The following is a 23,029-nucleotide window of genomic DNA, read 5'->3' as shown; positions in this document are numbered from 1 at the left end:
TTGAATTGATTACTTCCGTAATTCAAAACGGTTGCTTATTCGAAGACTTGTATTTTTCGTTCAAAATTAACCGGTTGGAAAAGAAAAACAATATTTCTCGAAAATTAATAAATATTCTGCTTCGAAAACTCTTCCTCGCTCACGATTTTCGGCTCTTCGTTTCTTTCTAGTTCTAAAATCCCTTTTCTTGATCATTCTGGTCCAAGGGTGGGTGGAGCTCCGCACCGCCTGTCGGTGTTTTATTTTCCTTGGTTGGTAAAGGCTTTGTCCTCCTGCTCACGTGCAAAGTTGTTGAGAAAAAAATAACGTGAAGGCGAGACAGCATAATGCTCTAAAAAGTTTACACGAATTGCCGATAATGAAACATCGTGAGTAATAGAACTGCTAATTTGATACGGTCCACAAAAAGTAACCAAAAGCTAACAAAGTATCTATCTAAGTTATTTCTTTCTCATATCCAATCGTCCTTGGTAGATATTTTAACAATATATATTTTTCCGTTTAAGTATGCAACCGGTCAGTTTATATTTCATTCCCGGTTTATAGAAGGTGTCTTCTGGTAGAATTGTCGGAACTAAATTCATATTAAAAGCAATTCACGCGATAGTGTAATGAGTGTGTGTATATTAAAATTATCATTCGTGAGATTCAAATACAGTATTGCCCCGTAAATTGTCCCAAGCTTTGAGAACTCTATTCGTTTATAATTTAATTCTTTCTTCACAGATAGCGTTGCGAGTTCATTTACGCAGTGCGATCACGATGTCTCAAACATTCGATTGACTTTCTCTCAAGATACATTCTCTAGTTGATAGTTCGTTGCCTTGACACATACAAGCGAAATTCTTTCAATATAGTCTTTCGTAACTCGATAGCCCTACGAAAAAGTAACTTATTAAGCAAAAGCATATGCCTGATAGTTGTAAATGATACCGCACGCTTGAACCCATACATGTTGAAAAGAGACAAAGTCAGATAATATTTAAAACGATAACAATAAAGTAAACGTATTAAGTACATACCTTCATCAATACTACACACGCCAGGCAACGGCCGCGTGACACGCTATATATAAAGGTTGCAACCTTTTACTCGTTCTTCAGTTGGTAAAACGCTAGTACACGGAGTGTGGTTGCGCGGAAAATTTGGATGTCGCTAAGTGTTTCGAAACTATTGTGCAGCGTTATTTATTGAATATACTTCGTGGCGATACCAAACCTTTACGGTGAGTACTGTGTTATATGATTGTTTCAACGATTGATACGTATTAATGACACTAATTTTAATTTTTCTGATTAAGTATGTTAAACTCGATACCTGTTTAAATCATAAAATTAGAAAAACGTATCAGAGAAAAATGTATTCGCTTTTTCAAGTTGACCTATTGATGAGTTAGAATTAATTCTGCATTAAATGTATTTTCAATATATATTTGAATAATTAAATATATAGTAATCATGAATTAAAAATTCTAATTGTTCAAATTATTTTTATGTAAATTTGTTTAATAAGTTTTTTCAATTCATATTCTTTTAAATGGAAAAAGAACTTTAATTATCAATTCTTTACCTGCTTAGATATACATAAGTCTAAAATTTTGAATATATAAATAAATGTGGTTATATTATCGATCTGTTAGAACGGATGAGTCAAAGAATGGAAAGAAACTTATTTATATTTATCGTTAGAATGCAAATTCTAACGATAAATATACGACCAATAAATTCTAATAATTTGACGTTTTAAAAAAAATTACGCTCTTATATTTTCTTCTTATGTTAAATACGATCATAAAATGAAATATTTAAGGAATTGACCAAAATTAAGGTAATAAATTAAAGATAAAGAAGAATGTTACTTAATTACTGTTTCATAAATGTGTTGTTTCCTTCTTTACGAATTAAGTCGAAAATTTAATTATCAATTTCAAAAACGACAACTAGCGTAAGCTGTAGTCTGCCTTAAGACTGCATCGTCTTATGCAAAAATTGATTTTTAATCATTTTCTATCCAAAAAAAAAACGTTTTAAATAATTCCCCAGCATATGCGTATGATCAATACTATTCATTCTGTTTGAGTTAAAAGCAACGGAGCTTTTGCCAGAAGCTAAAAAGCTCACCCAAATCATGACGGAACCGCCCCTAAAATAATGTGTTTGGTGGAAAACCACCAAGACAAATTATTATTAAAAAAAGCATTACACCATTAGGGGATAAAAAGAATCATAATTTGCCCGTGCAAATAAAAGTCTTTTTTCTTTATCAGCAGTCTGTAATTTTAATACTGATTCCATTCTCGAAATAACAGTGTTCAGTGATTTTAAAATACTCCGGTAAATGGTACTTATTGACACATCTAAATTACATTCATTTTAAATATTGGTCAATAACTGATGAATTAGATGTTATTCTTAGCATTTTACGTTCGTCTCGTGACCATAATTTTTTCGATCGACCTAATCGCTTCTTCTCTCCATGATTACATCTCCTTGTGATATAATCTACAATTACACTCTTTGTTCAAGATATTCGCAATATAACCGTATCTCTTGCCTTCGATGCGAAAAGGATCAATCATTGCTTTTTCTGTAATAGAAAGTTCTTTTCCACGAGGCATTTTCCTTTCTAAGAGGTTTTATTCTAACCAATAAATGTCACAACTGACACCAGAGATGTCAAACAAAAGAACAAGCAACTGCAGTGTTGACAAAGTAATAAAAATAATAAACGTTGATACGTACATTAATCGAACGCTCGAAATCTAGTACTTTTTTGTTTTCCCTAACCAATTCCATTATACGCATTAATTCTTTCTTTCTTTATTCTCTGAACATTGATATAATTTTTTCCTAAATTTTCAAAATGTTCAAATATTGATGAGTTGGTATATTTTTAGCACTGTGTTCCATATATATTGTAGTAAATTATGTATACTGTTTGAAACTTTTACACTTATGTTTAAAATAATTACATGTTTTTTATATTTGGCAAACAAAGTGGAAAAATGAATTCCGTTAAACTATGTAGATACATAGCTGATAGCACTTTTGATCTCGTCAGAAAAGCAACACTCGTTAGCTTGCCCGGAGACAGTCCCACGGGTGGCGCAATGACCGGGTTATACGTCTTTCGTTGTTTCCCCGGTTAAGGACGTCGAAGACAGATATAGATTTGACAGACATATGATTACAGTGATATCGCGTGGACAAAAGTCGCGTCGGATCTAGCACTATGTAACTATGTACACTAACCCAATCCAGCTTGGAAACTAAGCACAAATGGCGGGATATTTTTGCGTATAACTGTAAGACTTGTATATGTATATATATAGGAAAAAGTTATTCTAAATGTTGGGCTTTACGACATATTTCAAAATCATCGAAATCGGAGGAGAAATAGCATTTCGACAAGTTCGCCAGAAATTGTTTCTATGGTGGAAAAGGTTGGAACCTGAATGGGTTAAAGTGATTCGGGTAATATATTAAATTTCCTATATACGCATAAACATCTATAATTGTATAAAAAAGATACCTAATTGTATAATAATCGGTGCATGGAACTCACTATCATATTTATCGATGACGAAGACAAAGGAAGCAGTACAATTTAAAATTACTGATATCTTTCCGTATGTTTGCTATACGTAAACTGCTTCTGTTTGCGACAACGTCGGTCGAGAAATAGGTAAAGACTCGCAAATGTTTACCTAGATATTCATTTGCAAGAAAAGTACGTTGACATGAGTTGCTCTCAAAATAAATGTCGTAAATCTGTCTTGCAACTAACATTCATAAAATTCCAATTAACCTGCCAACGACCGAAAAAGATATGAACATAACAGATTTATGTACGTACATATACCTATATGTATATCGATTGTGTCCATCTTATTCAGATAAAAAACGGGATCAAGAATACACCTATATTAATTAAAAATTAGAATTTTGAATGATACTCGATTGAAGGCTGAGTGAACATTTATATATTAGTATATTGGTGAATAAAGTGAGTAAAGTGAATAAAGTGAATAAAAGTGAATAACGTGATTAAAATGAATAAAGATCCGTTTTTAAGATACACGCAGAGAATCGGGGATATCGCATAGAAATCTGTGGAACTATATGAAAAATTGCATACAACGTGAAAATTTAGTGTCGGACGCTTGATTGCAACAGTCGCGGTGTTGTAACAAAGGATCCTTTATTCCCCTAAATGACGTAAATAGAATTGTACGATGCAAAGTGATAGACATATTGCATTCGTTGCGTTCCTATGCTATTTAATTGAGTTGTGGTTCCGCTGCGACGCTGTTTCGTACGCGCAATCGATAAGTGGTAATTTCATACGAAAATTGATACGTAATCGTGGGCACGTGCTCCATTACAGTTTGAATCAATGATAATTTTACAATTAACACCTCACTAGCAATTTTCCAATAAAAGTCGCAATCACATTTGTTCTGTCAAATCTCTTGAAATGGTACTTTCATCTTCTCTCCTTTTTGCTCTTTTCTTTTTTTTTTATAATATTTTCATATAATAATAAATATTATATTTCATATAATAATTTCATATAATTTCATATAATAATTCATAAAAATAATACGTGTACATAACGTGTTTCAATAACGTAGATGAACATATTTGTTTGCGTTACAAGGCCATTTTATGGATGATACTTGATGATCTGTAGTTAACCTTCTAAGTGGCGAAGCAATTTTCTCACATGATATATCGGTTCTTCTATCAACACGTTACATATAAATAAAGATAAAGGATATATATAATATAAAACACACGAAGTTGATGAAGGAAGATTACATTAACGTAGGAAGATGAATTTTGTCTTTTTTTATTTTTAAATAGTCGTCCAATTTCGTAGAAAGCAAATTCGCTAGAATAGCGAATTCTACGTAAGTATGTGAGTGCTAAGTACAACAGAAGGTGTATAATGTGAACTAGTGACAACTTAAAATCGGAATATCCTTCTGTACAACAATTTACCAATTAATCTCGTCGAAAGCTAAATTGATTCTCTCAATTTCATTACACAAGCACGTGATTAATATTCAATTTTCAAGAAACAAATTATTCATTTCCATAGGTTCATTCATTCATACGAGAAGATAACATAAAAAATGGTAAATCTCAATTTACAAATTCGATACTTAATAATATTAGTAAATTATTAAGGGACTTCTGTCGCACAAACAATTTTTATCATTTCACAATATTAATTCTAATCAGTAAAATTTCTTTACGGAACTTTCTTTGTCTTATATTCAATTTTATTTATTGTTGCACAGAAAAATGTATTAAATTTGTTACAATTTTCTGTTGAAAATGACAACGTGAGTTCGTTCTCGCCATCCATTAGTCGATGCGTTAGTTATAAGAAATAGTAACTAGAGGATGATCCTAGTTACAATCGATAGATTTAATCGATAGGCTTAAGATGCCTTTTTATTTTTATCCCTAGTTTTTGTAAGCGCGTGCAATAAAGGTTTTTTTGGCTCAGAACGGTGTGATAGATTTATCCATTCAATAAAATAATAACTATTCTGATCTTACCTCTGAGTATAGAAATAACAACATTTTCAAACGTAGAATCATACGTCAAATTTTGCGAAATATGAAATAACGGTAATTAACGGTAACTACAAAATAGGATTGAAACGTTTATTTATAATACCTTATAATGTTTAAACGTTGACTGCACTGTTTTAGTTTATAACACAGTCTGTGTGCATGTTACATTAAATGAGAGTTCGTAAAAGAGAAACGTATCCAAACGAGGTTTTCATAACCTGTTAACACAACACATAAACACACAAATAATAAGATCTGTTTGAGATGAAAAGTTGAAACTAATACAGTCGAGTACTATTTGTTTACAATGTTCCGTCCGGAATACTGAAACGAACATGTAAATAGACATTCTTCGTCAGTAAACTTTATAGTAAGATCACAAAAAAGGGCTGTTTTCGAATTTAAATCTTAATCCTTGAAAAAAAGAGTTCAGACATTTTAGGACGTTTTTCCTCCATTTGTCTCAAGTACTATCTGCCCTAAAAATTCCAAAGTCTTTTTTTTATCAATCTGTACACAACACAGAATGCAAGTAAAAATACAATATTTCAAAATGAATTAACTTAATACCAACAGTCAACTCACACCTGAAAGTACTGAAACACTTACCACAGAAAATTTGTTACGAACATATTGTGTACATTGTAGGAAACTTTTTGAAATTCCATCAGCGTTCTAACGAGACGTAATTATATCGGTAAAATTGGAAATCGATCTGAAATTCTACGTAAAAGTTACAAGATATTTACTACAAATATATTGAATATTGTGGCTTATTAATACAATGAATAATTGACTGTGTCAACATTTACTAAATATCTTGTAATTTCTATATGTATTTTCAAATGTGTTTTGAATTTTGCCATTGTGATAATCAAAGTAGAGTCTCGTCACGGTGCTAATGAAATTTAAAAATGTTTGCCACAATGCGCGTAATATATTGATAAAATGTAACTAAAGGATTCAAATCAAATATTTTTGACAGATAATAGAAATTGTTCAGAGTGGATCGTATAAATATCACCAATGCATTTTCTGATATTCTAATAATTCTGATAATTATTTATTGAATACACATCGGTTCGTGTCAAAGACGAAGAATTATCGGAGATAACTACGACCATACACAGATATATTCAATATTTACTTACAGCGATAAAACCGTACAATGAGAAGGTATAAAATTTTCCAGCTGTAACGTGCAAACTCTGTTGTCCAAGAGTCATAACCAGAAGCAATAACTTTTGATTATGCAGCGATAAATTATTCCAGTCCGTAGCATAAAACGCTTCGCTCACTTTCATCGACTAAATGTAATTTTAATCATATTTTTAATCTTCTTTTTATAATAATTTCGAAAGGGTGGAAAATGCGTGCAAAAGTATCCAAGCAAACAGATTTTACGTGACACGTACAATATGAACGCAAAAGTTTATGCGTTCAAATATTTTCATTCATATTATAATTATATTTCCATTTAATTAAAAATCAATATTAATTTTGTCACTAGCATTTGCATAGTTTTAGTAATCGTGATATTAAACAATCTGCAGCCTTTAAAAATTCTAATGCTAAACATCACTTAACTCTGCTTCTTTGCACCATTTTTCATCTGATAGTTTTTCTACTACAATAAAAATCCTGTTATCAAAGATTATTTTAATTTTGTTAAAAGTTATTCTTTTTGTCGTAGACAGGAAAATCTATCTGGTTGAAGACACTTGTACACAACTGCGAATGATAGATACTTCGTTTGACAACTGTTCTCCCATGAAAGAGTATAGATATAACATCGATATAATTATCGAAATGTATAAACCGTAAGTCAAAGTGTTCACGAAACTTCCTAAGGGATTCTGAAAATTATAACAATTGAAATTAAGAATGCGAACAAAATTAATGTCTAAAATTAAATAGCTAGAAATGTTACAAATAGAGTTTCTATATCTAAATTTACATATACATGTATGTTTTTTTTTTTTTTATAAATTATACTCCAGTAAAGTCTGAATCAAGTATTATAGTACGATGAACAAAGTAAACGATAAATGCGATAAACGTACTAGAAGCATCATGTATATGATAGTCGCCATTCTAATGGTTGTCTGCAATAGTTCCACCAAAAGAAAAACTTGCAGGGCTGAATTGATGGAGTTTGCTGTTCTGCATGGAATTTTGAATATCGTTACGATAATGAGTCAGTGAACATATAATATAAGCTGATTTATATTAATTTATAGATGGGTAAAAAAAAACTAAACTTGAAAAATAAAGTCTTGAAGAATAAACTAAATAGATTAAAAGCAAACTATTTTCCAGGATGAGAAAGTGATTGTTTCATCTAGTAAAGCTATGTTATTTAACGAATATAATATACATATGTATATGTATATTAGGGTTGAAGAATTATTTATCTCCAAATATTTGCATAAAGATGTAAAGTTTTAATTATATTTGAAATAAATAAGTAAATTTAATTATGTTTGAAATAGGATAAATAAGAACACCAACAGGATAATCGATAGAATGTAAATAAGAAATGAAAGCAAGAAAGATAAATACTTACGTAATTAGTTTTACATGCGCGGTCACGAATTCTTTGATTACACTGTCTAAATTAACGTTTGAATTCGTGGAAATATTTTGTATACGATATGACAAGATTGAGAATTTACCGCAGATGTGTAGCACCAAGTTAACTAACAAACTGATGGCGCTTATATGGCTTAATGCAATGAACATGACTGGAAACTGGTATAAATACATGATAACGAAGTTTTGAAAGTCGTCTTGATAATCGAGAAAAGCATAGGCTCGGAAAGGCAATTTATAAGCTTTCGTTGATTCATTGCTTTGTCCTGAAATAATATCATAGAAATGAAATTGCTTCTTCTCGCCCTAAATTCGTTTTAAACGCATTTTGGAATTCATTAAACTGTACGTATATATCATATTTTAATTCATTCAACTATACATATAGCTTTTATTATATTTATGTATATACATATGCTCTATACAATTTTTTACATCATCTGCCAATAAATATAAAATATAGATTTGTAAAATTTTTCAATTTTATAACGTAAAAGTAATACTAATTTCACCTGATTTAAACATTTTGAATAAATAAGGTACCTAATCAAGCATATTAATGTTAAATTCTATTTGAACTATAATACTTTTAATTGGGTTGTCCAGTAAGTTTGTAATAGAAATTTAAAGAAAATTTATAGCTAATGTAATTTGCTATAGAATTATCATTATTATTAATTAGTATTATTATCATTATCACAATTATCATATTGTACCGAATTATTTTAACAATTTCTGGATATCTTCTCTTAACTTTTCATCGTCTTTGATGATAAAAAGTATTTGATTTTTTATTTTCTACGACATTGTATATCTCGAAATTATTTCATGTATAATTAAAAAGCTGAGAGAACGCGCAATAGATAAAGAGGAACGTTACAGTTGCTTATAAAATTAATTATATTATTATTGTCATATAAATCAAATATAAAATACTTAAAAGTTTTTTTAAATTTCATTACGAACTTTCCAGACAATCTAATAATCCTCATGTACATACTTATATGGTAATAGTATTAACTTCTAACTAAACCATCAAATTTATCAAGGTATCTAAATCAACGTATCGATGAAGAAATACCTGAATCAAGCTTCAACAACTGCAGCATAGGTGACAAGTACCAGAGAGTTGCTATCACTAAAGTCGTTGAAATGGCGTATCTACCGAATTTATCCGAAATGTTGTGATACGTGAAGTACAAGCGCATCTCCTCCACAGTTTCAAACTTACTCTTAGCAATTTCTTCTCTCACAGTAACGATCCCGTGTTCGATCAGTTTGTTGAATCGAAGCAAAAATAGTATAAAATAGGTAGCGGTTGCTATGGTATTATCTATAATGTTTCCTACCATCGATTCTAAATTTCCGAATGCTTCGATCAGGTCAATGTACATTATAACTATATGTACGCTGAGATAGGACATATACATAACGAATTTCGTGTATTTTTTTCTTAAGGGCCACGCATCCCAAATTAAGAAAACCCTTTCGTTTAGTAAGAACACGTCTTTCACTTTTCTGTTTATATTTTCCTGCGACACACGCCAAAACAGTTAATTTGATTTAATTATTCATAATTTCCGAATGCTAAAATATCAAGTGACACAATGAAAATTATAATAATAACAATTATAATAGTAATTACGGTAATAACCAAAACGCCATCCCATTATTATTTGCACGAAAACATACAAAAACTTAAGAATAATAAATCTATACAAAATTATAATTAATTCGTAACATTTATAATGAATAATGATAATGATGATAATAAAAGTAGACGTTTAGAAACAAAATCGGCTTATTATTATTTGCATAGAACATACAAAGGTCCAAATTAACAAACTTGTAAATACGTAAATACAGAAAAGTACGATGTATATATACTAAAAATATACGCGTGTAACATAATTTCTCAAAATTCCAAAACTCTTTGATGCACACAAAATAGAACTCTTTATCTTGCTTGGTTTAATTCATAAAGTGAAGTAAATGCATACATGCTGAGATCAAATCAGAAGAAATAACAGTGATATTGAATAATGAAATGAATAATAAATATGCATACGATAACAAAAATCGTTGTAAATGAAGGAGCAATTCTTTTATTTTTATCTACAAGAGATTATTGTTACGAAATTATTATTGTTAGTATTTCATGTTAATAAAGACATGAATAGAATAATGTATTATTGTATAATAGAACTACTATTATTTTAAACAGTTCTCTTGAAACCTCGTCAAATGTATTAAATATAAAATATTATAGAATGAATCAGTTGCCAAAAATGTTACGAATTTTGCTCAACAACTCAACAGAATCGCCGTTTTAGAGGCAGAGCTATTGTAGTATGGGACGAAATTATTTTCATATTAATCAAAAGTCAAAGCATTTTGCGTGTCTTTCATACGAATTAGTAGTTTTTAAGTAAACCTTCTTAGCATAAGAAAATTTCCAAGATCGATCGCAGTTCAATTAAAAATTGAGCAAATCCTTGAACGCAAATTGAACAACATAGAACCCAGCGCGTATTATAACATAATACATCATTGACAAAATTCAATATTATAAAATATATAAATTATATCCGATATATAATATTATAAAATCCAAGCTATATAAAAAATCATCGTATCGCTGTAGATATATAACGTTAAAATTGTCAAGAAAATTCAATCTCCTCCCGGAGAACTTTTTAGAAATATCACGAACGATTTTAACGAAGTCGATGTTAAAAAAATGTAATAGAAACGACTAGAGCACAGAGCTAGCCTTACGTTCATCGCAGTTCTTCGTTGTTTTAATCGAGTCGTGATTTTAACAACTACTGACCGCTGCCGCGCCGTTATCATACCGCGTTTCATACCAGTGATCGATTAACGATTATTTCGTAGGAAAATTGACGGCTGGCTGGGGCACACGCTTCGTTACAGACTCGTTCAATCATTATCTTACAACTGTCGTGCAGACAGATAATTTCCGTCTTATCCTGTCATTTGGCGCAATTTAAACTCATCGATTACGATATATCCATATTGTAATTGCGTTTGTTCTTCAGACTTGAGCGACGAAATCGAGACATTGTTCTCCCCTGAGCGATATTAGGCAGATTTAAACCTATCAAGTTCTTGTGGAATAAAGCAATTAACGGTAAACGTTATCCTTTCTAATGCGTTGCGAAATTAGATATCACAACTTCGACACGATATTCCGCTATGTTTTGTCGTCGAATGTTCGTTGAAAGTGAGCTATCAGTACGGACAAGTGGTGGATAGGAAAATTGGATTTATTCAGATTGGTTTCAGCGTCTGGCTTCCGTTCGATGGAAGAGCGAAGCGAAAGAGAATCAACGATGGAAAGACATCGAGCGTTTGATTAAATGGAATCTGTTATTCTGCGATTCTGATGTACTGTGTGAAACGTCCGTGCATGCGTTCTGTGAAAAAGGGAAGTGGGGCCGGCACTGTGGTGAAAAGATATGGAACGTGCGTACGATAAACCGAGATTTGTTACTTACAGCTGTAAAATTGTACAAAATTATACAATGTATATATTCTATAGTTTGGAATTATAAGGAATGCAATATTTAACGAAAAAGCGATTCTCTTCGTTTCGCAATTAGAATTATAAAAACTTGATAAAAATAATATTTGAATAAGTAAAAAGTTGCCTCTTTCATTCGTTAGTTGAATATAGACGCGCGAGGGTAAAGAAAAAATACGAAACGGCAAACGTAGATGTTAAAAATATTTGATTTTATAAAACTTGGTGTGATTTGTACGTTGTTTTATAAAATGGAAAAAAGCGATTATCAATTGTTACGCCGCGCGACTCTCTACCTGGCCCAGGTCACACACCGCGGGCCAGACGGACACCAGAGGTCCGCTCTTCCGTACGGCGTACCCTCAATAGCCTTAAGCACCGTCCATAAATCATAGATTTACGAGAAAAGGTCCTTTAAACAAAACAAACATCTGGTCCCGAGGAGTTTCTAAACACTATTGTCTACCACGGCAGGACAAGGGAACGTTGTTTTTTTTGTCACGCACGCGGCAACTTTCCCCCCATTAATCACTTTCTCTCGAGGGCAGTTAAGACCCTTCGTTTAACCAATTAAAAACGAAGGCTAATCCCTCGCTCTCCTAAATAACATCGGCACGAACAAATCCGATGGTCCCGTGCGCTAGACACTCTTCCTTAGCCTTCCTCCGAGACAGCATCGTCTCCCAAGAAACACTGATTCTACATCCTTCGAACGGTCAACATCCTTCGAGCGGGCAGACACACCCGCAGATCAGTCACTCAATCATCTCGTACACACGCACCAGTGTAACTATCCTCGTTAGAAGTTGTGGAATAAACGGTGAAATATAACTTACTACTGTGCCATATTCAATCAACCACCTCTGTTATCCTACCCGAAACAGGGGAACGACTACTTCGCGGCGTCGATTCACCGAATCGTAGCGAGAATTTACGTCTCTCGCTGACGCGTTTTCCTCGCGACCGCGTCTCTCCGCGAACGGTCGTAACATCAATTGCTGCAGGAATTATTTATTTTTGATAGAAAATCACCGAAATAAGTCAGTCAAGTGTTGAATTCTGTAAGATTTATAAAGCGTTTTACTTGTGTAGTTAATTTAGTTTGCAGGAAAATTTCTCGGTGTGATTGACTAATCTCTACGTACGGAATGAGTAGTCAAGGTTTCAGATGTTGCTTCATTATCGCGTAATTTCCTCATTTCTATCAACTACATACATTCTCGATATATAGTGTGTTCTTTGAACCTCAACAACGAGAAAACGCGTGTTATCAAGTTACAGCGTGGCACACATAATAATCAGTGTACCAAACAAACATGGAACCCTCGGATTATAATATAAAATAATACCTGTTCAATGATGAACGTTTTAACTACTGATATATCGCCAGCTTTTTTTTCTTTTAAGGAATATTTAAAGATCCGAGCTTCTGTAGTTTGAAGATAAATTCAATTTATAAATTTTCACAAAGTAGTTTTCCGTTCCAAAATTTGGAACGTTCTTCGTTTTTTGGACGAAGCAAACTTTTTCGTACATTTTTCTGAGAAATGAGAATATTATAATTATAACTTTCGCTTTCAGATATAATGAATTACAGTGTGAATACTCTAAAAGCATATTATCACGAGTAAAATATTTCGTTATAGAAGGAAATCGTCATTTTGGAACCCTAACATGCTCTAAATTTTCACGCAGAAGCGTAGAACCATTGCATATAATGTAATTCTCTTACAACGTAATGCTGAAATATAGAAAATGATTTTGTATGATTATGGTGACAACGTGTTATATCATCGTTTTGTCGCACTCGGTTATTAATTTTGTAATATGTATTATTTCAGCTGTACAAGTAAATATCTATAATAATTGTGTAATTGCGTAACCGATCTGTAACATACCGGAAACACGAGTACAACGAGCGTTATGCACATTCGCATACGTTGCTTTATATGAAGATCCATGGAATGCCAAATCCGCGGAGAAAATCTAGAAATTACGACCATGAAAATAGCTCAAATTCACGGAAGTTTACTAAATGCGCTCATTTTACGTAGAATGAAGAGTAGAGTAAAGAAGAAGAAGAAGTGAAGAGAAAAGGAATAAATTGATTAAAATTGGAACAATCGAACGAGTGGAGAGACATTATATCGATAATTGAAATATTGTAAATATCAGTATGGTACATATTTTTTTTTTACATTTTCCCTTTGTAAATATTCCAAATTGTCTACATTTTACAAACGTTCTACAGATTAATTACATTTTCTTTAATTAAATTTTATTCAACGTTAGAACGCACCAGTGTCTTTTATGGTTATGCGTATTATTGACGAAGAGCGAGTAAATCGCTCGGTTGCTTTCTTCTAAGTCTTCCGGAGACGTCTGAGTAATAGTTTCTCAGCTAATGGTTCGCGTGATTCTTTATTCCGTTTAGCCGAGCACTGGAATGATTTGTAATTTCCTCTGCAATCGTGGTTATTTTCAATGTTTTCCTTGTACACATGCGGATACATGTGAACACTGTAACAAAGAGTTCGTCGGGAACCCATTGTTCGTTATTTGTCAAGTGCAGACTGTGTGGAACAGACTGAACGAATATTACATGCGTGAAACTATTATCATTTGTCAAATACACGCGTGGTGTATCTACGAACGTAACGATATTTGACAAATATACATACAGTGTTGTGAAAAGATGAAGATCAAAGTAGACGTATTACGAGCGTTAATAACTTTTATACCAAATATTATTTACCATATCGATAACAATCATCTATTCCAAGCTAGACAAGATATTAAGAAAAGGTTTTTTTTTTTTTTTATTTAATATTTCACATTCACAATTTGTCCAATTTGGACATTTGGTAGAATTTTTTAGCTGTTTGATTATCATGTGGGTGGCTACCCCCAATGGGGTACCATCTTCGTGTTTGTTAGGATATATCCTTTATGAGATCTGCTGGGTGTTTCCTTTTTAGTCTTCTTTCTATGCTTGTGTTGATCGTTTCCGTTGCCAGCCGGTTCGGGTGCGTTGCTATTCTTTCTCTGTACCTTCTTGCGCATCTGCTAATCTCTTCCTTGACCGTTGGTATTCCAAGGTCTTTCCGTAACGTACCATGGGGCGAAATTAAGAAAAAGTGAGCGATATTTATAAGCTACGATTCTCGATATCGAGACGATAATGAAAGTTCGCGTAGAAAAATGTCGTTTGAGATCTATTTTCAAGTCGTAAACAATGGAACTTTTGATCCATCTATTGACAAACTTTTCTTTGTATTATCGAGACAATAATAAAAGCTAGTGCAGAAAAAGATCGTTTGAGATTTATTTTCAAGTCGTAAACAATGGAACTTTTGATCCATCTATTGACAAACTTTTCTTTGTATTATCGAGACAATAATAAAAGCTAGTGCAGAAAAAGATCGTTTGAGATTTATTTTCAAGTCGTAAACAATGGAACTTTTGATCCATCTATTGACAAACTTTTCTTTGTATTATCGAGACAATAATGAGGTTTAGCGTAGAAAAAAGTCGTTTGAGATTTATTTTCAAGTCGTAAACAATGGAACTTTTGATCCATCTATTGACAAACTTTTCTTTGTATTATCGAGACAATAATAAAAGATAGTGCAGAAAAAAATCGTTTGAGATTTATTTTCAAGTCGTAAACAATGGAACTTTTGATCCATCTATTGACAAACTTTTCTTTGTATTTCATTCACATTTACGATCTTTTTTTTTTCGAATAAATCTTATCTTTCAAACTTGTTTCGTCTACCACTATACGCAAATATTTAATACGCTAGAAACCCCCATATTCGATATTTAAATCATTCTGAAGAAATTTGATTAATTCTGTTTACAACATATATAATTACTTAACATTTAATTTCTTATGTAGCAACTAATAAACCTTGATGGTATTACTCAATTTATTTTTCTCTATGGCTCGTTTATGGAGGATAAACTATGTGGAGTCGACCGTATGTGAGAAGTGTTCATCGAATGGCGATTGTATGAATTCTCCTTGATAAATGAAAGAAAAATTATGTAGAAACTCGGTCCATAGATGGAAGCGTGGAATTACCTTTTACAGCGAAGGATTCGATGGTATCGATGACCTTGAACAGAGTCATAAACATGGTCTATAATACATGTGTACTGATAAATGAGGAGGACGCGTGTACGACGATGATAGAATTTCTGTAACAGAGGAATTTTCTGTACGATGATATACGGCCTCGTAATCACAAGCACACACGAAAAACTTATAAAATCTGCTGAATCGCTGTTGATGAGCTTCTTGCGTGTGACGCTGTCTGCGTAAGACCACGCGTTTTTAAAAAAATCAGTTCAAAAGATTTTGATTTTTCCTTTCGATAATTTTCTTTGCTTCGCAATCGATAAAACAGGCTATATAAATATTGTTACTAAATAACGTCGGTGAAATGTTGAAAGTAGATGAGATTATTTCTATCGATTTTTTACAAAACAAATATATATAAGGAATAAGGCTGTGCAATTTGATCGTATAAAAATTGTTGCCCTATATACGTAACAGTGTTTTTTATCGATAACGTTGAACCATAGGAAAAATTTCGCTTCTTCGTTTCAGGCAATGAGATAAACACGATATACAGAATTTCTAAATACTCTGAGATGACCAAAAACGGTTGCGCTTGCGAAAATGGATAAAAGTGAGAGGAAAGAAGTGAATAATCCGCGCCAAAATGCCAATCCATTGTCCATTCTTACATTTTGGTAATTCAAATAATTTCACATATTTTTATTAAATTATATACTATATTATATTTTTCCCATCGTTTGTTATTTAATTCTATTTCAACGATTCCAAGGAATTCCATCGTTGGTTAAGTGGAATTTAATTCAATTAATTATTTAATAAACAGGTGGATCCTCAAGCTGTTCGTTGTCGGTTATAAGAAAGAATTGGAGGAGGATGATCTGTATTCGCCATTGCGGGAAGACAAGAGCAGCTATTTGGGTCAGCGTATCGTAAAAAATTGGGAGCGGGAGGTGAAAATATGTGAGAAGAAAAAAGACAATTCGAAGCCAAGTTTAATTAGGGTACTGTTCAAATGCTTCGGTAAAATACTCATTAACGGTGGACTAGGGCTATTTGTTCTAGAATTTGGCATACGGTACAGTAACAAATATAACAATTTAATTATAACTCGATACACTGTGCAGATATAGAATCAGTGCGATCAGAAGATTATTATTTTAAAATTTCTTTCAATTTAAATACAGATTATAATTTTATCGACTGCAAGTAATTCAGAAGTACTGTATTATCTGATTATTTCTAATATTATACGTCTAGTGCAGAAGTTTCTGGCCAGGTAGATTTTTCACTTTGTATCTCAAAACCAATATCCAATAAAATGTTAACTGAAGATATAGCCAGGGAAAGAAAACAACACAACAAAATAAACACTGTTACGTGGCTACACATCATATTCAAATGTTTTAGGTAAAAAAAAAAAAAAAAAAAATGGAGATCCTCCAATGCTTTAAAATATCGCTTTTTGATATAAAGTGTAAACAAATGTATCCGATCGGAAACTTCTGCACGCAATTGAGTATAAGTTTGGCAAAATTTGTTTATTGGAAAAAGAATGAGAGTTTGAACTCGATAGCGTTAAAGAAACGAAAGAAAAATTAGCAATAGAATCGTATTTTATTTCAGGATCGTGCAGCCGTTTCTACTCGCCAGGATATTACGTTATTTCTCAGGGAACAGACAAGACTGGAGTACTGGTATACATTATTATGCCGCGGCTTTTTGTGTCGTGCCTTTACTAGATGCTGTGATTATTCATTGGGCCATACAAACATTTACACACCTAGGAATGAAAGTTAGAGTGGCTTGTTGTACTTTAATTTACAGGAAGATACTTAGATTGTCTAACTCTGTTCTTGAAAATGAAACATCTGTCGGGCAGGTGCAGAACAAATTAATCACAATTTATTCTATGTCTCTACTATCTATGTTCTATATTCTATGCTGTATCCTTTATCTTCAGATGATCAATTTCTTAAGCAACGACGTCAATAGGCTCGATTACTTTGTCATTGCTATTCATTACTTATGGATTGGTCCACTTCAAGTTTTTGTAATAGCGTATCTTACATTTCGTGAAATTGGATTGGGTGCGATCACAGGAATGATAGCGTTTTTATTATGTATACCATTGCAGAGTAAGTATTAAAAAAATAAGCATATCATAAGACTATGGCGTAACTGTAGTATTTCTTTTGCCATTTTAATATTATCTTCGTATTAAAAATCGAATGAACAGACATTGCTCCGATCTAAGTTCGTAAACACATTTAATTAATAATTAATCGAATTTATTTATATTTATTTTTAGACGATCCTCCAAGTAATTTATGAACTCGTCATTTTTTTCAGTATTTCTTGGAAGGAAAGTGTCGCGTTTGACTTCCGTGTCAGCTAAAAAAACTGACAATAGGCTAAGATTGATGAATCAAATCATTAATGGAGTAGAAGTAATTAAAATGTATGTTTGGGAAGTACCATACTCGCTTCTTGTCGAAAAAGCTAGACGGTAAGAAAATAACTCGTATCTATCACGTTTTGTAAGATAAAGTCGACAAACTATTATTTATACTATTTTCAGGAAAGAAGTGGACGTGATAAAGAAGTATTCGATCGTAGAACAAATTGGTTTAACGCTTGATATGTACTTTCCTCGAGTCGGATTATTTATTGCCATATTAACTTATGTTTTAACTGGGAATAATGTGGATGCAGAAAAAGTATTTATGACTACAGCATTTTACACTATTCTACGAGATTCTATGACTACTGGTTTTGCTATAAGTAAGTTACCTTCTGATATTCAGATAAAATATTTGTTTCTTTAACCCTTTCGCTTCGGGTGCAGCTTATAGGTGGCGCCCGTGCGACGAATCCTGGGTTCGGCACCCCATTCATCCGGCATACACCAATGCCATCTGTAGTCGATAATATATTTTTATCGGCAGAACATTTTCTGTTGATTTTATTGATATATTGGATTAATCACTTCTTGAAAGTTACTCAGTGCTGAAAGTACATCAAAACGTTTTACGCAATATGTTTCAAACATCCAAACGATCATATACTGTTTCGTGCTAAAAAATCTGTTGAATCCATTAACAGTGAAATGATATTTTATATACGGTTCTTACAAGAATTATTATTTAAGACTTAGGAAAACGCATATACAGCAACCACGCACACTGTGCGCATTTCTATTTCGATAATTATTTATCAATAATTATTTTATTATTTATCATTAATTATTATTATTTATCATTAATTATTTTCAATAATATCTAACAGCAGTGATATCAATTTCATCGTGCTATACGATGCTATGTAACAATTGTCATACAGAGATTTGTTATTAATCGAGATTTAGTCCGCACGTTTATAATCTGTATTTTATTAAATAAATTTTAAGAGAAATTCGATATGATCACGATATTGCGATCTGCACAGGTGTTCATCAATTAGCGGAAGCATTGGTGTCTATCAGACGACTCGAGAAATTCATGACGTATCCTGAAATCTCTGTGCCACAGAAAGTTCAGAATCAAGTAGCTACACAATCCGTTCCTATTTACTTAAAAAATGTCACTGCCAGATGGGATAACTCTCGAGACAATGACACATTGCAAAACATCCATCTAACAGTACAAGCTGGTAGCTTCATAGCAGTGATCGGACAGATAGGCTCAGGAAAGAGCAGTTTGTTGCAAGTAATACTTCGTGAATTATCATTGACAGAAGGAGTGCTAGAAACTAGCGGGAAAATAAGTTTCGCCGATCAACGACCATGGATCTTCGCTTCCTCTATCAGACAGAATATTCTCTTTGGACAGTCGATGAATGAAGTTCGTTACAACGAAGTGATTCGTGTGTGTCAATTGACACGCGATATAGATCTATTTACGCATAAAGACAGAACCATGGCCGGGGAAAGGGGAATCAATTTAAGCGGCGGTCAACGAGCTCGAATTAATTTAGCGCGAGCGTTATACACTGACGCCGATATTTATCTTCTGGACGATCCTTTATCGGCAGTCGATACGCATGTCGGTAGTCGCATTGTGGATGAATGTATACATGGTTTTCTCAAAGGCAAAACTATAATCCTAGTCACTCACCAGATACAATACTTGAAAGCCGCTGATCAGATAATCGTAATGAACAATGGTAGCATTCAAGCGAAAGGGAGCTTCGAAGAGTTGCAAAGTATGAATTTAGATTCCATGAAGGTCTTCGAAGAGATTGAGGATAAAGAAGAATTTGGCGAAGCTGAAACCAAAATAGAGAAGAAGCGAACGATGGGAGAAACGAAAAAAGAAGACGCAGTCGCGGAACAAGAACCTGTCGAGGTGGCGGAAACCAGGTCGAAGGGCAAAATGTCTAGCAATGTTTTCTTTTCCTACTGGAAAGCAAGTAGAAATATATTTCTGGTTCTTCTGATGACGATTATGTTTATATCGAGCCAATCGATAGCCAGTGGCAGCGACTATCTGGTCGCATTTTGGGTAAACACGGAGATGGCATCGTGGGTTAGAAGCGATAATGGCACGATGGATTTTCAATGGTCCGGACCATTGTCTCGCAATGAAATTATTTATATTTATAGCGGTCTAACTATGGGCATTGCTTGTATCTACGTCGTACAGACGTTTACATATTATGCAGTTTGCATGCGCGCCTCGAAAAATCTACACGCACAGATGTTCCGTAGTATCGTACGTGCTGTGATGTACTTTTACAACACGAATCCCGCTGGTCGAATATTAAACAGGTAGAAATTTACACGTTCGCGACATCTTGCTTACTACACACTTGCGAGATCGATAATTAATTGATAATTTTATTTTCGTTTCAAGGTTTTCTAAAGACATTGGTATTATCGATAAGAAAATGCCTTTTACCATGTTCGATGTTATCATAATGTTTCTAAATTTTATGGGGACCATAGTGATCCTTGGCACAGTAAGCGTGTGGTTGTTGATACCGACTTGCGTTATTATAGTTCTTTTTTACTATATGCGAGTCGTATACATTTCAACTAGTCGCGCTGTTAAACGAATGGAGGGTACAAGTAAGTATCCACGTCATTAATAAGAGCGATTAATTTTATAAACTTTCTGTGAATTTCTCGATCTTCTCCGTCAACGTTTAAGACGATTAATAGGAATATTTTTTAGCCCGTTCACCAGTATTCGATCATGTGGGTGCCACTTTGCAAGGCTTAACGACAATCAGAGCATTCAAAGCTGAAAAGATAGTAACCACGGAGTTTGACAATCATCAGGATCTCCATACATCAACGTGGTTTATATTCATCTCTCTTTCACGAGCTTTCGGTCTTTATATCGAGGCATTTTGTTTGATTTACATAGCGGTGATCACCATCATGTTTTTCGTATTCGAAGACCTCGCTATTGCCGGGGATATCGGTTTAGTAATCACGCAGGTTAGCGCAGTCGTTGGAATTTTACAGTGGGGTATAAGACAAACCGGTGAACTGGAGAATCAAATGACTTCTGTCGAAAGAGTGTTGGAGTACAGTAAGCTGGAAGAAGAGCCATTCTTGGATAGTATACCGGAAAAGAAACCGCCGGAAGAATGGCCCACGAAAGGTCTGGTCGAATTCAGAGGCGTGAGATTAAAATACGGCCCTAAAAGTACTTATGTTTTAAATGGTATCAATTTCGTGATCAAACCTAAAGAAAAAGTGGGAGTTGTTGGAAGAACCGGTGCTGGCAAAACATCCTTAATCAGCGCTCTTTTTCGGTTAGCATACATAGAGGGAGAAATAATAATAGATGGTATACCTACGAATGAAATTGCATTGCATGACTTTCGTTCGAAAATCAGTATTATACCTCAGGAACCAGTTCTATTCGGAGGTAGTCTTCGACGAAATCTAGATCCTTTCGATGAATATTCTGATAACGTTTTATGGGAGGCTTTAGGGGAAGTAGAAATAAGAGAAACGATCTCAGAGATGGCGGCAGGTTTGAACAGTAAAGTATCGGAAGAGGGTTCAAATTTCAGCGTTGGACAACGTCAATTATTATGCCTTGTTCGAGCACTCATTCGAAATAATAAAATTATGGTTCTCGATGAAGCTACTGCTAACGTTGATCCACAGACTGATTCCCTGATTCAACAGACGGTCAGAAAGAAATTTGTGGATTGCACTGTCATTACTATAGCGCACAGATTAAATACCATAATGGATAGCGATAAGATACTTGTGATGGATCAGGGTTGTCTAGTAGTAAGTAATTATAAGTTGAGTTATTTAAAAAATCGTTTGATTATTATTTCTAAGAAATGTGATAGATTCGTCTTCTAATGTTAATTTTTTAGGAATATGATCATCCGTATGTTTTACTGCAAAAGAAAGGATATTTTTACAATATGGTGCAACAAACAGGTGCTGCAATGGCGAACAGTCTGTCAGAAGTGGCAAAGAACGTAAGTGATAAAACATTCTTCGAATTTAAGAAAATTCAAGCAAATGGAATAAACAAAATTTAATACATATATCGATCTTCCAGTGTTTTTATAAGAACAACGAAGCGGTGTCCTGATGATGACCAGACTTTAGTAACTTTCGAATGATATACTACATATTTAAGCGAAATTTTTTCGTACGTCCAACTTATATTTTCGAACCAAAGTAATAGTTTTTGCTAAGTGTAACGATGCAAATTTTGAAAGTACGGTGCTTACACAAGTATTATGTACCGACTATTTAGCCAATTACAGTTTGACGATCTTTTTGTAACAAAAGTATAATATCAATAAAATTTTGCAACAATAATTTTTATCTTTATTATTTTAATTATGGTATGGTTATTAAATATGAGATATATTTAACCAGTTAGCTGTTTTTTTACAAGCATACTCGTCGTCGCTTATTTTTTGCAACATATTTTAGAGGTACACACTTTTTAAAATTTTCAAAGAGATCGCAACAACTAACTGGTTAAATAATTTAAATATTATAAAGAAAAAAAAGTGAAAAAAAGGAAGCTTTCCTTCGTTATGAGCCCTGTTTAGTTGGACACGGATTCTATAATTCTAGGAATTATAGAATTTTCGTCTCTAACCACATTACTTTTATTTGACCAATACACTCCCGTCCTAACTCGAAAGGATCTGCCGAAGCTTCCTATCCCTAAGACGAGAAAGACGACAGGAGGCTAGCAGCAGATAGCGCTACGGCACTTTCTGCCCACG

At 33.2% G+C, this 23,029-nt stretch overlaps 2 protein-coding genes across 2 annotated transcripts; one reads left to right on the top strand and one right to left on the bottom strand.

Annotated features, from left to right (window-relative positions):
* The first annotated feature begins 1,106 nt into the window (after nucleotides 1-1,106).
* On the top strand, nucleotides 1,107-22,610 carry LOC117153136 (putative multidrug resistance-associated protein lethal(2)03659). The gene is made up of 12 exons (XM_033326862.2): nucleotides 1,107-1,225; nucleotides 16,340-16,485; nucleotides 16,635-16,886; nucleotides 17,435-17,690; nucleotides 17,772-17,946; nucleotides 18,161-18,317; nucleotides 18,390-18,592; nucleotides 19,256-20,576; nucleotides 20,662-20,876; nucleotides 20,983-22,061; nucleotides 22,154-22,261; nucleotides 22,345-22,610. The coding sequence occupies exons 2-12, from the start codon at nucleotides 16,412-16,414 to the stop codon at nucleotides 22,375-22,377; spliced, it is 3,873 nt and encodes a 1,290-aa protein (XP_033182753.2). The 5' UTR covers nucleotides 1,107-1,225; nucleotides 16,340-16,411; the 3' UTR covers nucleotides 22,378-22,610.
* Nucleotides 5,547-9,862, bottom strand: LOC117153138 (odorant receptor 82a-like). Its single transcript, XM_076627793.1, has 5 exons — nucleotides 9,262-9,862; nucleotides 8,155-8,446; nucleotides 7,652-7,751; nucleotides 7,337-7,444; nucleotides 5,547-6,895 (listed from the first exon to the last, which is right to left on the bottom strand). Exons 1-5 carry the CDS (start codon nucleotides 9,608-9,610, stop codon nucleotides 6,725-6,727), a joined length of 1,020 nt encoding a protein of 339 aa, XP_076483908.1. The 5' UTR covers nucleotides 9,611-9,862; the 3' UTR covers nucleotides 5,547-6,724.
* Nucleotides 22,611-23,029: the final 419 nt, after the last annotated feature.

The sequence above is a fragment of the Bombus vancouverensis genome, chromosome 2 (genome assembly GCF_051014615.1).
Source record: "Bombus vancouverensis nearcticus chromosome 2, iyBomVanc1_principal, whole genome shotgun sequence".
Classification (NCBI taxonomy): Eukaryota; Metazoa; Arthropoda; class Insecta; order Hymenoptera; family Apidae; genus Bombus; species Bombus vancouverensis.
This window is presented reverse-complemented; position numbering and strand designations above follow the sequence as displayed.